At 38.6% G+C, this 15,088-nt stretch overlaps 1 protein-coding gene across 1 annotated transcript; it reads left to right on the forward strand.

Moving 5' to 3' along the window:
* The first annotated feature begins 9,238 nt into the window (after positions 1-9,238).
* foxb1a (forkhead box B1a) lies at positions 9,239-11,859 on the forward strand. Its single transcript, XM_057329986.1, has one exon. It carries the CDS (start codon positions 9,861-9,863, stop codon positions 10,800-10,802), a length of 942 nt encoding a protein of 313 aa, XP_057185969.1. The 5' UTR covers positions 9,239-9,860; the 3' UTR covers positions 10,803-11,859.
* Positions 11,860-15,088: the final 3,229 nt, after the last annotated feature.

Here is a 15,088-nt window from a genome sequence, read left to right on the forward strand (position 1 = left end):
AAAAATATGCTTCTGCGCCATTTGAATTTTTATGACGCCTGATAGCCGAGATGTCCATCAGGGAAGAAGCCTACAATCGCGTTATTGTGGCACAGCCAAGGTCTCCTGGATGACCGGCCCCGTGGTCCATTCTTGCGAAACACTTTATTCCTAACTTCAGGACAAAGAAACAAAAATATGGATCCACTCCTCATTATTCCATTACCTGCCCTTAGGTTAGACTCCACATTGTCCTGACATTAAAAAAAGGTGTTGTTGTTTATCAGTGTGGTAAACACTAATTTAGGCTGGGGTGTGTGGCATGCGGCTGTGATCTTTAGTGGTATTAGTGGCGTCCTGGGAGACCGTGGCGTCCCCAGACGCGTTAGATGAAAGATAGACGCAATGCCCCTTTGCCTGGTCCCAGTTGGCTAAGTGCTTCTCGCTCATTATCAAGGTCTCTATGAACATGTGGGCCGCGCCGAGCCGCCCAGCATCTCCTGATCATATTAAAAGGAGAGCTCATGCGATGACGGCATGCTGTTTACCAGAGTGCCCTGTAAGATAGTAAGTGATATTGAGGAGGTGTGTGAGGTTGAATGGTTTACAGATGAGGGAAGGTCACTAGCGTATGTCGTTAACCTTAACTTGTAAATTGAGGGTTTTTTTGTGATTCGAGTGTACGTTGTTATCTGAATAGTGTGTAATACTTGGAAAACATTGGGAATCTTTTTCTTTAAAGGGTAAAGGTGCATTCACACCAAGGTCGATAACTTTAATTATGAATATTAAAACAAGTTGTAAAAATCGTTATAAATTTAAGGGAATAGTGGCGTATAAACTACAATGATATTGATAAGGATACAAAGAATTGATATTGATATCATTAGGATCACCTTCACTTGCATTTTTACCAGCTGATAAACAATGAAACTTTTATAGCATAGAAAAATACTTTCAAATGTAAAGGACTCGTACATTTAAAAATGTGAAACTTCAGCGCACAAGCTTAGAATAAACAATGTTATCGGCTATTTGTGTGGTCACTAGTTATCTTTACTGTTATCGTTCTTGGTGTGAACGGGCCTTAAAGGCATATTTGGACAAGCAAATAACAATTCTGTCATCATTTATTCTCCCGCATGTCATTCAAAAAACGCATGTCTTGAACACAAAAGAAGATATTTTGAGAAATGTCTCAGTGGTTTTGTGTTCATACAATGTAACTCAATAGGGGTCAGTGTTGTTTGGTTACCAACACTCTTCAAAATATCTAAAGTCATACATGTTTGAAATGAAAAAATGCATTTTCATAGATTTTATGATGAATTTGTTATTTTCAAATCAGATTGACAGATTTTTTACAATTTGTTTTTGGCATGTTTTTCTTTTTATGCAGTGTAGAAATGAATGGGGAAATAAACTAAATGGAATTGGGAATATTTCAAGATGGTTTTGATTTTTATTGTCCTGTGAGCACTACAGCTCAGTTTCTTAGAGCATTTTATATAAAGATATAAGAAGGGACTCTTTGGTGATGCTTTGGTCTACGTTTAAAGTGTAATGAAGGCAGACTGACATGACTTCATCGTGTTTCATGTGATACAATGTGTTGGAGTTGACTATAAGTGACTTAAAGTCTATGGGGGTCAAAGGTTAAGTGCACTCAAGGGACCCTCCGGCAAGTTCTGAGTGTTACAGTTCATTTTATTTGACCAGACATATTGATTCATGTCATGTTTATAGATTGTGTGTGAAATTACAGCGATCTTCTCAGAAGTATCTAAGTCAACATCACACACACCGTTCATAGGCTTGGATTCGCATTGTGTACTGTAGATTTCCTCATCACAAAATACTTGTGATCCTGGTTCATTTCATTATTGGATTAGTCTTTTACCAGTTAGGTTGTGATTTTTTTTGTTACGGTTTGTGGATAAATTATACTTGTATCCGTGTGTTATAAACCAGTGTAGTTTTAATCCAGAATGTTTTTGCAGTTGTCCGCTATTATTTAACAATCTGAGCAGATGTAGCTTGACTCGAGCAAACCGCAAACTGGCACATGACAGCCCCGCGTCTGTAATAAATTATTATGTAGAGGTTTCTAACCCACACATTCCTGGTCACAGTCAATAGCATAAGCATGGGCCTCAGGTAGAGCGCTCATCACTCCTGCTGGTATTCTCCATATGGACCCAATGAACTGGGGAGAGATGAGACCCTCCACACGCACGGTACCAATCGCTCGCACACGCGGGGAGATAAACAGGAGGTGTCGTTCATTTTAGCAGCGGTAACCAGCTGTGTGTCTGGTTGTGTCTAACAAACGTGCCAGCTGTCTGTCAGATGCGGGTGGAGGGTTTTACATAATCTCCCTGTTAGCGCCGTTTCTCTCTCTCTCCCTTACTTAGATGCACATAATCAGACACATTCCTGCATACACCGCGATAATGATGGGATGCATGGCATCTGTTTGTGTCTATCCAGGCAATATGAAATCATAAGAGTATTTAGAGCAGAGGGTGGGCACTGTGGTGTGTGCCGGAGCTCTCCGTGGTGCTGAAACGCCTTCTGCTGTATATCTCTATCTGAGTATGCAAATGTTAGTCATGCAGTGTATTCACTAGTAATGCCTGAAAGCGTGGACTGCGACTTACTGGGGAAAACTTTACACATGAATAACAAATGATTCATCAGATTTCGCTTAAATGTATTGCAAAATGAATTATAAATTTCTTCAGGCCATAAGACTTCTTGGATGTGTAGATCTCCCATCTCATATCCATTACTTTTACGATAGTGTCGTGTTATTTACCTGCACATTGCACTTTATTGTGATGTTAACCCTGCACATTTTTAGTTTTTTTAATCCTATTGTTTATATATATTTACTATTCGCTTATACTGTCGAACCAAAAATGATTCAGGCATCAGATATAATTTTTGATATTTCTTTTACTAGTGGGTGCAGGACACTGTTTATGAATTTATGTAAGTGAGGACTTCAAAATGAAAGTAGTAGTTCACTTTAAAATAAGCCCCCATTGACTTTACATGGTTATTTCTATTAAGTCAATGGGGGCTTATTTTAAAGTGAACAACTACTTTAAGTAAACTGTGACATATTATAGGCAAAAATTCTTCATACAGTGGACTACCAGTGAAATTCACAAACATCATGATTCAGACACTTTGACCTGACCGTGCTTAAGTGTTTTTTTCTTTATTTGCGAATGCAACCTTTTTACACCAGAGACTGAACAAAATTAACATAACATAAATACTGAACATAAAATTAAGCATTGCTTGGTAATTGGTTGCCCTAAATTGGTATTATCAAATTGTGTACTTAAATTTAACAGCTGACAGCTATTCAGCCTGATATGTTAAATAATTTCTAAATTTAATCTGACATTATCAAGATGATTTTGTTCTTACCCAGTTTAACTCTGAGTTCTTGTCATATTTTATTACCATTTTTCAAACTAAAGCAAAAAAAACTGTGATAATGTGAGAAATGTTTAAGGTGTCTGAATAAATGTTAGCTTGACTGTATACCATTTATTTATGTATTTATTTATTATGCCCGATTTCACAGACAAGGTTTAAGGCTATTCCCAGACTAAAATATATGTTTGAGCTGTCCTAACTTAAAATAACTCGCCCTAAAACATCTTAAAATATGTCAGTGCCATTGTTTCATTTCAAGATCACACCAGTAATGTTTTTACTATAGGGCAACTTAAATATCCTAATTTAATGAAGAGTTAGTCCTGGCTTAAGCCCTGTCTGTGAAACCAGGCCTTGTTTATTGTTTATTTTGCAGAGTCTGAGTTTACCAGAAAAAGCAAAGACTTCAAATGCAAAAGCCTCAAAGTGCAGTTTGAAATTTCTAAAAAATATCAGTTATCAGGCTCCTATGTTTAGTGATTTTACTTTAATGGCAATGAATATGTCCCCATGCCATTAAAGTGATTTAACCTGTAATATAAACATCAACTTAGAGGTGTTTGCATCTGAAGTCTTTAACATTTCACTGCATGTTGTATATTATGCCATAAAACTGTATGTGACTAAATAAATAACATGTACTAGATAATGTATATATGATAAATAAATACACAAACAAATGAATAAAAATGTTATTATATTGAATGAAGGTCAAATGGTTTATATCTGTAAATTGAGTTCTTTCTAAACCCAACTCTCGCACCTTATGTATGCCTGCCCCACCTGATGGCCAAATAAAGCAACTACCTCTGTTTTTTTTGTACATGCATTCAGCTTTTGATTCAAGCAGCTTTGTCTATTTTTGGTTGCTTTTTTCCCACCTTATTTTTTAAGGGAAAAAATCTGGCGAAGACAAATGAGTCTTGACCGGTCTTTTAGTAAAACCCCTTTTGATTCCCTCAACGTCCCTTGCTCCGCTCAATTGAGACATTCTCCACACCTGATGTGCTGTATAATGAATGCCTAATTTATGTAATGAGTCCATTAACTGTAATCCCAGCATATGTTCGGCATGCCCTGAAGGCGTTGTCCTCCCAGGAACTTGTTTTTGATGTCACTGAGAAGCAGCTAATTAATTTTACATGCATACTGATATGGGACTCGGTTTAGCGGACAGCCTTTGTATTTATCTCTCTAACCTTTCTGGGAATATTGCGAATAATAACGACAGTGTTGATCATAATTGGCGTATCACAAGACTTATTGTATTTTCAAAGCAGATTTATTTGATATTTTGAATTCTTTTGAATTTGATATTTTACAATGCCAATGGTACACATTGCTTGAATTAATAGCAAGAATCTAATCTAAATTACACACATTTTTACAGTTCAACGCACTTATAAGAAAAGTAACTTTTTATTGTATAAATAACCTGCCATAAAGCATGGTTAATACACATGCATAGGGCCTACTACAATAAAAATACCATAAAACTATCGTTTATTTTCAGTGCGCATGCTCCTCGCGTCGTTTATAAAACAGAACTTTCCACGAATGTGACGCATTTTTAAGTCTATTTTCATCACATATTAATGTCTTATTTAGGCCACAAATCCATATCAGCTCCGTTTCTCTGCAGTCAACATAAAATGACACGGGTTCCTTAAGTTATGCTGTGCGATACCGCTAACAAACCATAAGCCTAATTAAGACAAAGTCCATCAAGCAAATGAGGGCAGCGTGAGATAATAGCGTTTAACTGGATTTGCGCACTACCCCTCCCCTATAGTTTCCTCGCCACTAAAAGGGTTTTGAGCATCATAATGAGAGCCCTCTGTCTGCTAATTAATTGACATTCTCCTGAATATTCATTCTCCGCATCACAAACACGCGCTTAATTGCGCAGTAAAACATCTCGGGGGATAGAGATCGGCGCAGACTTCATTAAAACAACGCTGATCGGACTCAGAAAGGGACCATGATTCAAGTAAAGGTGTGCTGTCCGACAGGTTACCTCTCCAACTGTAAGAGCCAGTATCTAATGATATCCTATATATTTCTGAAAATAATAAATGTATAATGGTTTCAAACAACGCATTGGTTTTAATGATCGAATTTTGTTTACTCAAATGACACACTGTGACCGCTTTAACAATGTGGATCTAGTTGAAAAAAGTCAAATATAAATGATGTAAACTCTTGACTTGGATTGCATGTTTGTATTAACAGTTTCAGTTACGCCGCCAGCAATTGCAGTTTGTTTATTCGTTTGTTCTTCGGTAAATCTACATTGCCTGCAGAAACACGAGACAAATAATGCGATAAAATAGCCTACATATTGAATTTGCCGAGAGCTCAGCGGGGTTCGGCTCGACAGCAGGTTTGACATGCACTTTACAGAGTTACAAGGATGCTTAGCTACTGCAAATAATAAGCTGTTATAGTCATCATAATAATGCTTGAATTTAAATATTCCCACAATACAATAATTGTTTTATAGCCGTATTAGCATATATTCTGGTATTTATTTATTTTTGTATATTATTATTATTATGTTTTGGTGTTTAAATGTTGTAGATTCCAAAACAGTATAGCGTCATTGACTGTTCCTTACGCGTTACGCAGATCGAATATTCATCTGTCCCTCTTTTTTTCCTGGGTGGCAGCATATTCCAAAATTGACTCAGTTTGACAATATTGTTTTGCTATCATTCGCTGCCTCACAATGAATGGCATCGATCCTCTTTTAACAACATTTGTTTCCTATTGTATGGCGGAGGGCAGACGTGTGAAAGTGGCTGTTTGATTCTCTTTTTCATCCGCGTGACCTCAGCTTTTGTGTTCCATCGCCCTGGGAATGTCACGCCTCGCTACTCTACTTTTAGATGCTTCAAAAAGTGGCTTTGTTGATCTGCCTTTTTCAGACGCACACAAAATTGTTCTCGGTCCCCCCAGCTGTAAAGATACTTAAGACCAGAGCCCCCGGTTCACAAGTGCAATGCAATTTGGCTTAGACCAACCTTTGTTCAGCTTGTACAAATGACCAAACTCACTCGCACATTATACAGTTGATCTACTGCTGCAGGGACTCAGAAGCCATTCAAGAAACTTGGTGGCATTTTCAGTTGGCCATTCGAGCATGCACTATCCATAGCGTATAGAGCTGGGGAGAGAAAAAAAGCAACAAATCTTTAGTGGATAAATACGCACGGATCGTCATCGTCACATTGGTTAACCGCTAAGTTAAGGACAAAGCTGATTTCCATGACAGCTGCCGGAAAATCTTCCCTCAAAAAAATGGAAAATGTTCAATGAGTTGGGTGGTCCCTCATCACAGGTTGATACTGTGCTATTGTGCACGTGATTAACTGTGAAAACATTTGCATGTATGCCTGTATTGGATCGGCCGAAGAGCGCGCGGGCATGTGGGGTTATTTGCATAAAATTGCGTTTTTGTTGCGGTACATGTAAATATTCGGAAACGATTTGTTACAGTATATAATACGCTGAATTATACATTTGTAATAATACTATACACAAAAAGTGCAAATCAATCTAAAAGCAATAAACACTATATTAAATGCTGTTCTTTCATTTGTTCAATTCAGAAAACATAAACAATGAATGATCAGTTTTCCTGTGTGCAGATATTTTTATTTTTATGACTTGTTTTCGAGTGCTTTTTCCCTTGAACATGAACACTAGAAAGTCACATAGTTGTTTTTCTATTGTTTCTTGTCTGGGTAAACATTTGGGCAGAGAAATAAACACTTTTTATGAGTAGTACGCGCTCACACACACACACACACACTCTCTCTCTCTCTCTCTCTCTCTCTCACTCTCTCTCTCTTTCTCACACACACTGAAGGTGTCGAATACTTTGTCACACACTAGAATGGCAGATTTATTGAAGAATACTTGCTCTGTCACAAAACCTCTGCTTGATCGACGTTGCTTCCCAAAGACATCCTCAGAAGAACTCAGGAAAACTCATGTGAAAAAAGGCTGGAAAATCGGAATCCTTTGGCCCTTTTCTGTCAATACACAAACAGAGGAATGACAAGTTAAAAGAAGTACTTCATGGTGCAGGGAGAAAAAATTGCTACATAAAAAGGGCCGTGTTGAAGACGCAGCGTGGAACTGCATGACTTCCTTGGAGAAAAAGTGTTTGTGAGACGGTGATTGTGTGGCAACCAAGGAAACTATAAGGCTTTGCTTGGTACTTTCCTCCTGTTTTGTAAATATTAGCTGCCTTGTAAAAGTTTTTTTTCTCTCTCTCTCTCTCTCTTCTCAGGCTTCCCTCGGTTTAGGTCCAGATTTTCCCTCCAACATCTTTCAAAAAGGCATCAGAATAAACAATGCATATTGCCTCTAATCGCTTGTATGGTCGATTCTCTTCGTGATCCGTCAGAGCAGTCAGGGGTCTCATTGGTGGATTTATGGTGGAAAATTTGCATAAATTATGAGCAAATCCGCGAGCGCGTGTGTGGTCCATCGCATTGCAAACTCACCAAGCGGAAAGGTGGCCCTTGGTGAGCCTTGAAAAAAAAGCTTGAATGGCCATTGCTCAAAATAGGCTTCCATTTGGTTTTCACATTCATATAATTGACTTATGGATATTTTATACAGTTTTCACAACGCCACTCTGAAGGCTTTATTTGCATATCTGAAGTACTTTTCAGTTTGCTTTACATGAGCACAAAAGGCCGCCTGGCATCATGAAGTTTCATTTCAAGAAGGTTTTTTTGTTTGTTTTGTTTAAATGTTTGCGCATTTTCTTATGCACCCTTCGGGTCACGTCATTTGTCTTCTTTTTTTTTAAGAAAACACAGTTTAATTCGTCTAACAGTTTCAAGCATTATAAAAAATATATATTGTACGTTTGTCAAGCAAAATGCACTTTTTACTAAATGATTCGATATTGACAAATGTTGACAGCGTTAATATAGTGTTGGTACACACGGTCCTGTCTTTTTCTATTTATCCGTGAAGAGGTTTCTCAAGTATTGCTGTTAATATTGTAGGCTGTGCCTGCGCATTTAAACCCGCAATAATGAGTCTCTCAACAGATTTGGCTACATTTTTTCAATTCGCCGAATATTAGTCGTTCCCAAAATTTACTCACACATTAGTGTTCGCGTTAATGCGTATTTGCATAAGCAAGTACCGTGTAATACTAATGAACTACACCTAATTAATGTGTAATTATTTGGTAAATCCGCTTGTAAGTAGGCTAAACATTATCAATCATTTCTATTACTGTAAAAAATAATTATAGTGACGTGTGTAGTGACATAACATGCACCGTAATGCAAAGTGTTAACGGTTTTATTTTGTATAAATCTATTCCCTGATTGTGTAATTTACTTCCTAAAACATTAGCACTGACAGCTAGATCATTTCCGTGTTGCTAATAAACATATGCTTATGGGATAAATGACATCGAACAGGCATATGGCTCCCTTGGCTCATTAGATAACGACGCGCTCAGGTTAGTCATGTGGAAATCGCCCCAAAAAATGTGTTGTTACACGCTTTAATTTGCTGTCCACATGTTTGCGTTGGGATGCAATTGACGTTTTTGCTCTAAAGAGCCGCAACAAAAGCGGGCAAAGTCATATGCGCTGTGTCATGACAGGAAAACAACAAAAAAGTAACTGTGACAATACAATGCATACTGCAAGAAAGTTCCAGTCAATTTCCATGTCAAACATCCCATTGCTCAGTAGCTCCATTTGTACGTGTGAATTGTGGACCAAGCACCCTGCGAAGCACACAGAAAGGTTCACACACATACCTTCACACACTGTTACCGGGTGCCATCGCAGTTCAATTCCGGTTGCCGAGCCTTTTCACCCCTTTGCTCTGTCTTCAAATGGAAATGATTTCTATTGGCCCAAGGTGTCCATGTAAATAGGTGTAAATGAAACCAGATTATGCCTTTCTCCCAGCCCCCCTCCTCCCAAGGCGATTGTCATGTGATAGCAAAGAAGTGGCACATTAATGAAGCGCCTCTACAGGGGTCTTTTCTGCCCATGTCGCCACATAAAACTATCAGATGGTTAGAGGAAGGACATGGATGCAGCCACTTAGCTCGTCTTATCAGGAAAGAAGGAGAGAGAGAGAGGACCTAGTCCATTCAAGCTGGCCTGGGAAGAAGGAAGCTTTGCTTTCTCGAGATCACAGCTCCTCCAAGAAGTGAACTTGTTTTTATACGACGTGTCTTGGCGTTCCTTCACATAAACTGCGGGTCGTGCATCACGCCTAACTTTAATCCACTGAAACTTGGACGGGCTGCATATACGGTAAAATCATCGTAGCTTGCTTGCATTTCATTCTGTGCTCCTTTGAAGACTTGTGAAATCTCTTACGGACACACAGGTAGACTTTCTACTGAATTTCTTGCGCCACGCAATTTTGTAAGGATGCCTAGACCCGGGAGAAACACTTACAGCGACCAGAAACCTCCGTACTCCTACATTTCTCTCACCGCCATGGCTATCCAGGGCTGTCCGGAGAAGATGCTCCCCCTTAGCGAAATTTACAAGTTTATTATGGATCGTTTTCCGTACTACCGAGAGAACACCCAGCGCTGGCAAAACTCCCTGCGCCACAACCTGTCTTTCAACGACTGTTTCATTAAAATCCCCCGCCGTCCGGACCAGCCCGGCAAAGGCAGCTTCTGGGCACTCCATCCCAGCTGCGGCGACATGTTTGAGAACGGAAGTTTCCTAAGACGCCGAAAACGCTTCAAGGTGATGATGACATCCGATCACTTGGCACCCAGCAAGACCTCGGAGGCAGCCCACTACCTCCAGCAGCACGCCAAGCTCAGGCTCAGCGCCCTGGCAGCGACGGGCACCCATCTCCCCCAGATGTCCAGCTACAACTTGGGAGTGTCCCAGCCGTCCACGTTCAAGCATCCCTTCGCCATCGAGAACATCATCGCCCGAGAGTACAAAGTGCCAGGGGGGCTGGCGTTCTCTACCATGCAGTCCATGTCCGCCGGGTATCCTCTGCACAACCAGCTCACCACATCTTGGCCCCATATGTACAGCACCAGTGTGATCGACAGCGCGGCCCCCATCTCGATGGCCAGCAGTGATTACAGTGCATACGGCGTGCCCATCAAGTCTCTCTGCCACGGGGGACAGACCTTACCGGCGATCCCGGTCCCGATCAAACCGACTCCGGCGTCGGTGCTCGGCCTGTCGGCTTTGCCTCATCACATTCCTGCGTTCCTGTCGAACTCTCCACAGTCAATGAGTCCGACGTCCCCGCAGACAGCGACCAGCCAAAGCAGCCCCGCCACCCCGAGCGAGACTCTGACGAGTCCCTCGACATTCCAGTCGGTCGCTGTGCACTGACACAACAGGTGTCGTTACCTGAAAACTGGTCCTCGTGGTCAGCACCTATTCCAAAGCTGAATTTTAATTATGGTCCTTGAAAACGTAAGCCGAAAAATTCTCGCTACACAATCAAGGCAAGAGCTATCTATGTTGCAGTGATGTTTATTTAAGTGTATGTGTTTCCAGTTTAAATGTTGATCACTTGGATCGAGCGCGGATATAATATTGTAAAATTGTCATTGTTTTTCTTTTCCAAAATATCGGAGAGTTTCTACATTTTAAATATACAGAATTTATGTGCTTATTTTATAAGTTGACTGTTGGCATATTTCAAGCACTGCAGTCTGCTTCATGTTTGGATTGCACACGTGCTAGTCGATTCACAAAGCAGACAATTTAGGCTGTCTTTCGTAAATAATTATAGTCTTCAATTTGATCAAGAATCACATTTGCAAAAAATGTGCTGAATACTATTAAACGTTTATTCTCTCAGTCGACAGCATAAGTAATCTAATTCAGACAATGTTCGGCTTGAATGCTAATGTTTTGTTAGTAGTTATGCTACTAACTTCGACAGCTAAACTCATTTCAGTCTGCATACCAAATATACATGTCAACTTGATCGAAAACACCCCCCCCACACACACACACAAACACACGCACGCACGCACGCACGCACGCACGCACGCACACACACACACACGTACAGTATTTGCTACAACGTCAAACTTGAACAAGAAAATAGATGTAAGTAATAGGGTCGTCGCTTTAATGGCGAAGTAAATATGTGAATAATTGCAAATAAGTGATATTGAATTGTTTAAAATGCACTTTTTAGTTAGATGTTTTACATTATATTTTCCAGGAAATGTTTTGTGAGCATTTAATTTAAAGCCGTGGTGACCATTTGTATTAAATGCCGTACATTTGTACTTTTTGTTCAGATATGAAGCATGCCTTTTCCAGACTTTGTGTTGTTTTGCTGCAAGCATGCGTGCTTTTAAAAGGTGTGCAAAACGTCTGCATTAAATTATAAACTTGGTCATCAAACTATTTTTTCATTAAAATTGTGTAAAATGTATTCTGGTGTTCTTTTTTTATTCAGCTCATATATTTTTACCCTTTCTCCGGGCACTTATAAAAGGGATATTTTTTCTTTTATTAAGTGTTTACTTAAGTATTATTCATATTATTATTATAATAAATAATAGCAATCGTACATTGGCATATCTGCTCTTTCTCTCGAACTTATGATATAGTTAAACAATATCCTGCAGTGTTTTTTTTTATTTATAAAAATCAATATTTTAAAATTAGCATTTTATTTAATGTATACAGTATATGTTTGTGTTGTCTCAGTGTATGAAGCAATATAAATTCAGGTTGATTAGGGAGGTAAAATCACTTGTCCACCGATCCAAAAAAGCACGAGCTCCTCGAGGAAAACCACAACCGACCCCGAGAAATAAATGAATGAAGCGCTTGATTAGGATGCATGAAGTTACTACGCCAGAGTCACAGCGCATACAACCAGACTCATTCATCAGAGCAGCTATTTACTTTAAGCTTTACAAGACTTTGGCACGTCGTATTTTTAAGATTTTATTTAAATTTGATCGAAAAAATTGGGGGAAAAAGCGCGACTTTCGGGAGGGCGGCTTGAATTTTTTTACGCATTTAATTCGAAGCAAATGTCTTTATAATTTATTTTTGTTTGTTTTTAAAAACGAATTGAAGTTCTAGATATATTTAGGCAGGTTAAATTTATCATGCTTAAATTAAACTTTTAAATAGCTACAAACAAAAAACATTTCCATTTTACTGTAAATTCTAGATGTTTTTATTTTAATACCTTTTTAAAATGATATTGTGGTAGCGATTTTCTCACTCTTATTTAACTCCTTTTCAACATTTTACCCTCCTTTTTACTCTCACATTTAATGGGGGGTCCATTCATAAAGGATATGTCGCGGTCAGAATGCGAGAAACAGGTGCATTGTTTGCGTCCCGCATAGAGAGCAACAGCCTTCTCCGGGATATTAAGCAAATACATTAGAATTCCGTCACTTTATGCAATTGAGCTGATCAAATAAAGGGTCCCTGGCCACTTCATTCACCCTCATTCACTTGAATAGAAAGTGCAAAGAATTGCTAACTTAGACTGGGCCACCGATGTAGATTTAGTCTTTTTTCAGAAAGACAAAAAGGCCGATTTCTCACAAACACATAGCTGACTGGGGGACTAGGAAACGAGTTCTGAGACCCTTTTGGAATTTAAATCCATCCCCTCCCCCTGAGAGACTGTTTGCACAACACTGCAAGTTTTTTTCCACTCTCCTCCTTTTTGCTTTCCTCTTCTTTTTATTTACTTTCTTTGACATTGTGTTGAATTGTTGTTTACTCTAGGTTATCATACTGATTATACAAGCATATGTTTAAGTTGAAAGAAAAAAGGTGATTGCGTGGGGAAGCATTTATTTCCATTTTTAACCCGAAATAAAATAAAAAAAACATGATTAAAAAAGCATGATAAAAACTTATATGCATGGTTTGCATACATCAAACAAATAAAACCATGTCCACAAATACTATTACCAAGTTTACAATTTAAGTTATTTAGCCATGTTATTTTAAAACATATAACAGTACTGCTAAATCATTTGTGCCATTCTTCTGCTAATGCAAATTGAAATTAAAATAATACATTTTAAATTGTCTATTATACTGTATATATATATATATATATATATATGGACATTATATGTCCCTATGAAGAGTTTGGGTCCAAAATGAGGTTAAAAAAAATCATGTTTTAATATCAATCAAACTGCTGTTGGTTTGTTTTGATTTAAGCCATAATAACTAAAAAAATACAGCTAACTAACATGATAAAACGCAATAAAGCATGATAACATAATAAAAAAACAAGATTTTAGATTTTTTTTATAAAACGGAGTTATCTCATTTTGGAACCAAACTCTTCATATATAGTCCATATATACACACGCACACATATATGTATGTATGTATTTATATGTATTTATATATGACTTATTATTTGTTTTATTTATTCATTCCTTTAATATGAAAAACTATCATATCTTTATGTGGACGTTGCATAGTGTGATACTTCAAATTCTTGTCTATAAAGAGACATTACATCTATTCAATTACAACATTTCAATTCATGTAACACAATTCTGATCATATGTTGAATATCTGCCCTCTTTAAATCAACACTCTCCGTCCATCCACTATCAGTCTCTCTGGTCTCCACATTAAACTGAAGAGCAGAAGCATTATCTTGTTGTGATTCCAGGGCTCGTGATAACCGAGGGCCTCTGTTGTCTTCGAGTGGGCTTTCTCTGTTCATTAACACTGACGTGAACTCTGTTGTGTAAGCAAAGACAAAATGATGCCCCCCCACCCACCCACTACATGATCCACTCCTACGACGAAGAAGGTCATCCTAGGCAGGGGATAAAATATAGAGCATGCCACGCAAAACCCCAATGTGGTAGTTTAATTAAAAGAATTCATTATAGTGGGAGCCCAAGGTAATTAGCATGCATAATTTATGATTTGCTTAATGCATGCGGCTGAGGCGTCACAGTAATAAACTCGACTTAACCTCCAGCGGAAAGAGATGAAATGGACAGTGGACGGTTATTTATAAGGTGTTTATTGTCGAGCGATAAGTCAAACATGAGGAGAGACGTTTGATAGAACTTTGGTTGATACTTGGCTTTTTCTGAACCCGGAAAGGCTTGGTTTGTTTTTGCAGAGAGAGAGAGAGAGAGAGAAAGAGAGAGAGAGAGAGAGAGAGAAAGAGAAAGAGAGAGAGAGAGCTTGCTCCTGAACTTGGGCTCAATCAGCAAAAGTTAACACATAAAACATGGTTTTGTTGTATGGGTATGCAGATTTGGAACTAAGGTGTGCCTTCCCCATCCCAACTGTTAACCCACAAACACATTACATCACATCACAACGGGTCAAATTTTGAGAAATTCATGGTCTTCTCAACATAGGTATGTATGTTTCTTGCATTGTGTTGGTTGTAACTTTCATCTTGCTTTTTCTTACAACAATTTAAGCAAGTCTCATTAGCAATAGCACCGTACCTGGAGATCTCTGAGGGTCTGCACTGACATAATAAGGCCGATGTTGTTGTTCACTCCGCACTCGTCATGTTTCTACTCATATTATGGGCTGTCAAAATACTGTTTGTAAAAGCATAAAAATTAATGGACGCTAAGCAAAAGCTGCATCCAGTTTACTCTGCAAATGTGACAATCTGCACTGCT

The sequence above is a fragment of the Triplophysa rosa genome, linkage group LG3 (genome assembly GCF_024868665.1).
Source record: "Triplophysa rosa linkage group LG3, Trosa_1v2, whole genome shotgun sequence".
Taxonomy (NCBI): Eukaryota; Metazoa; Chordata; class Actinopteri; order Cypriniformes; family Nemacheilidae; genus Triplophysa; species Triplophysa rosa.

Bases quoted from the DNA above. Each gene is read 5' to 3' on its own strand.
- foxb1a (XM_057329986.1), top strand. From the start codon at position 9,861: ATGCCTAGACCCGGGAGAAACACTTACAGCGACCAGAAACCTCCGTAC.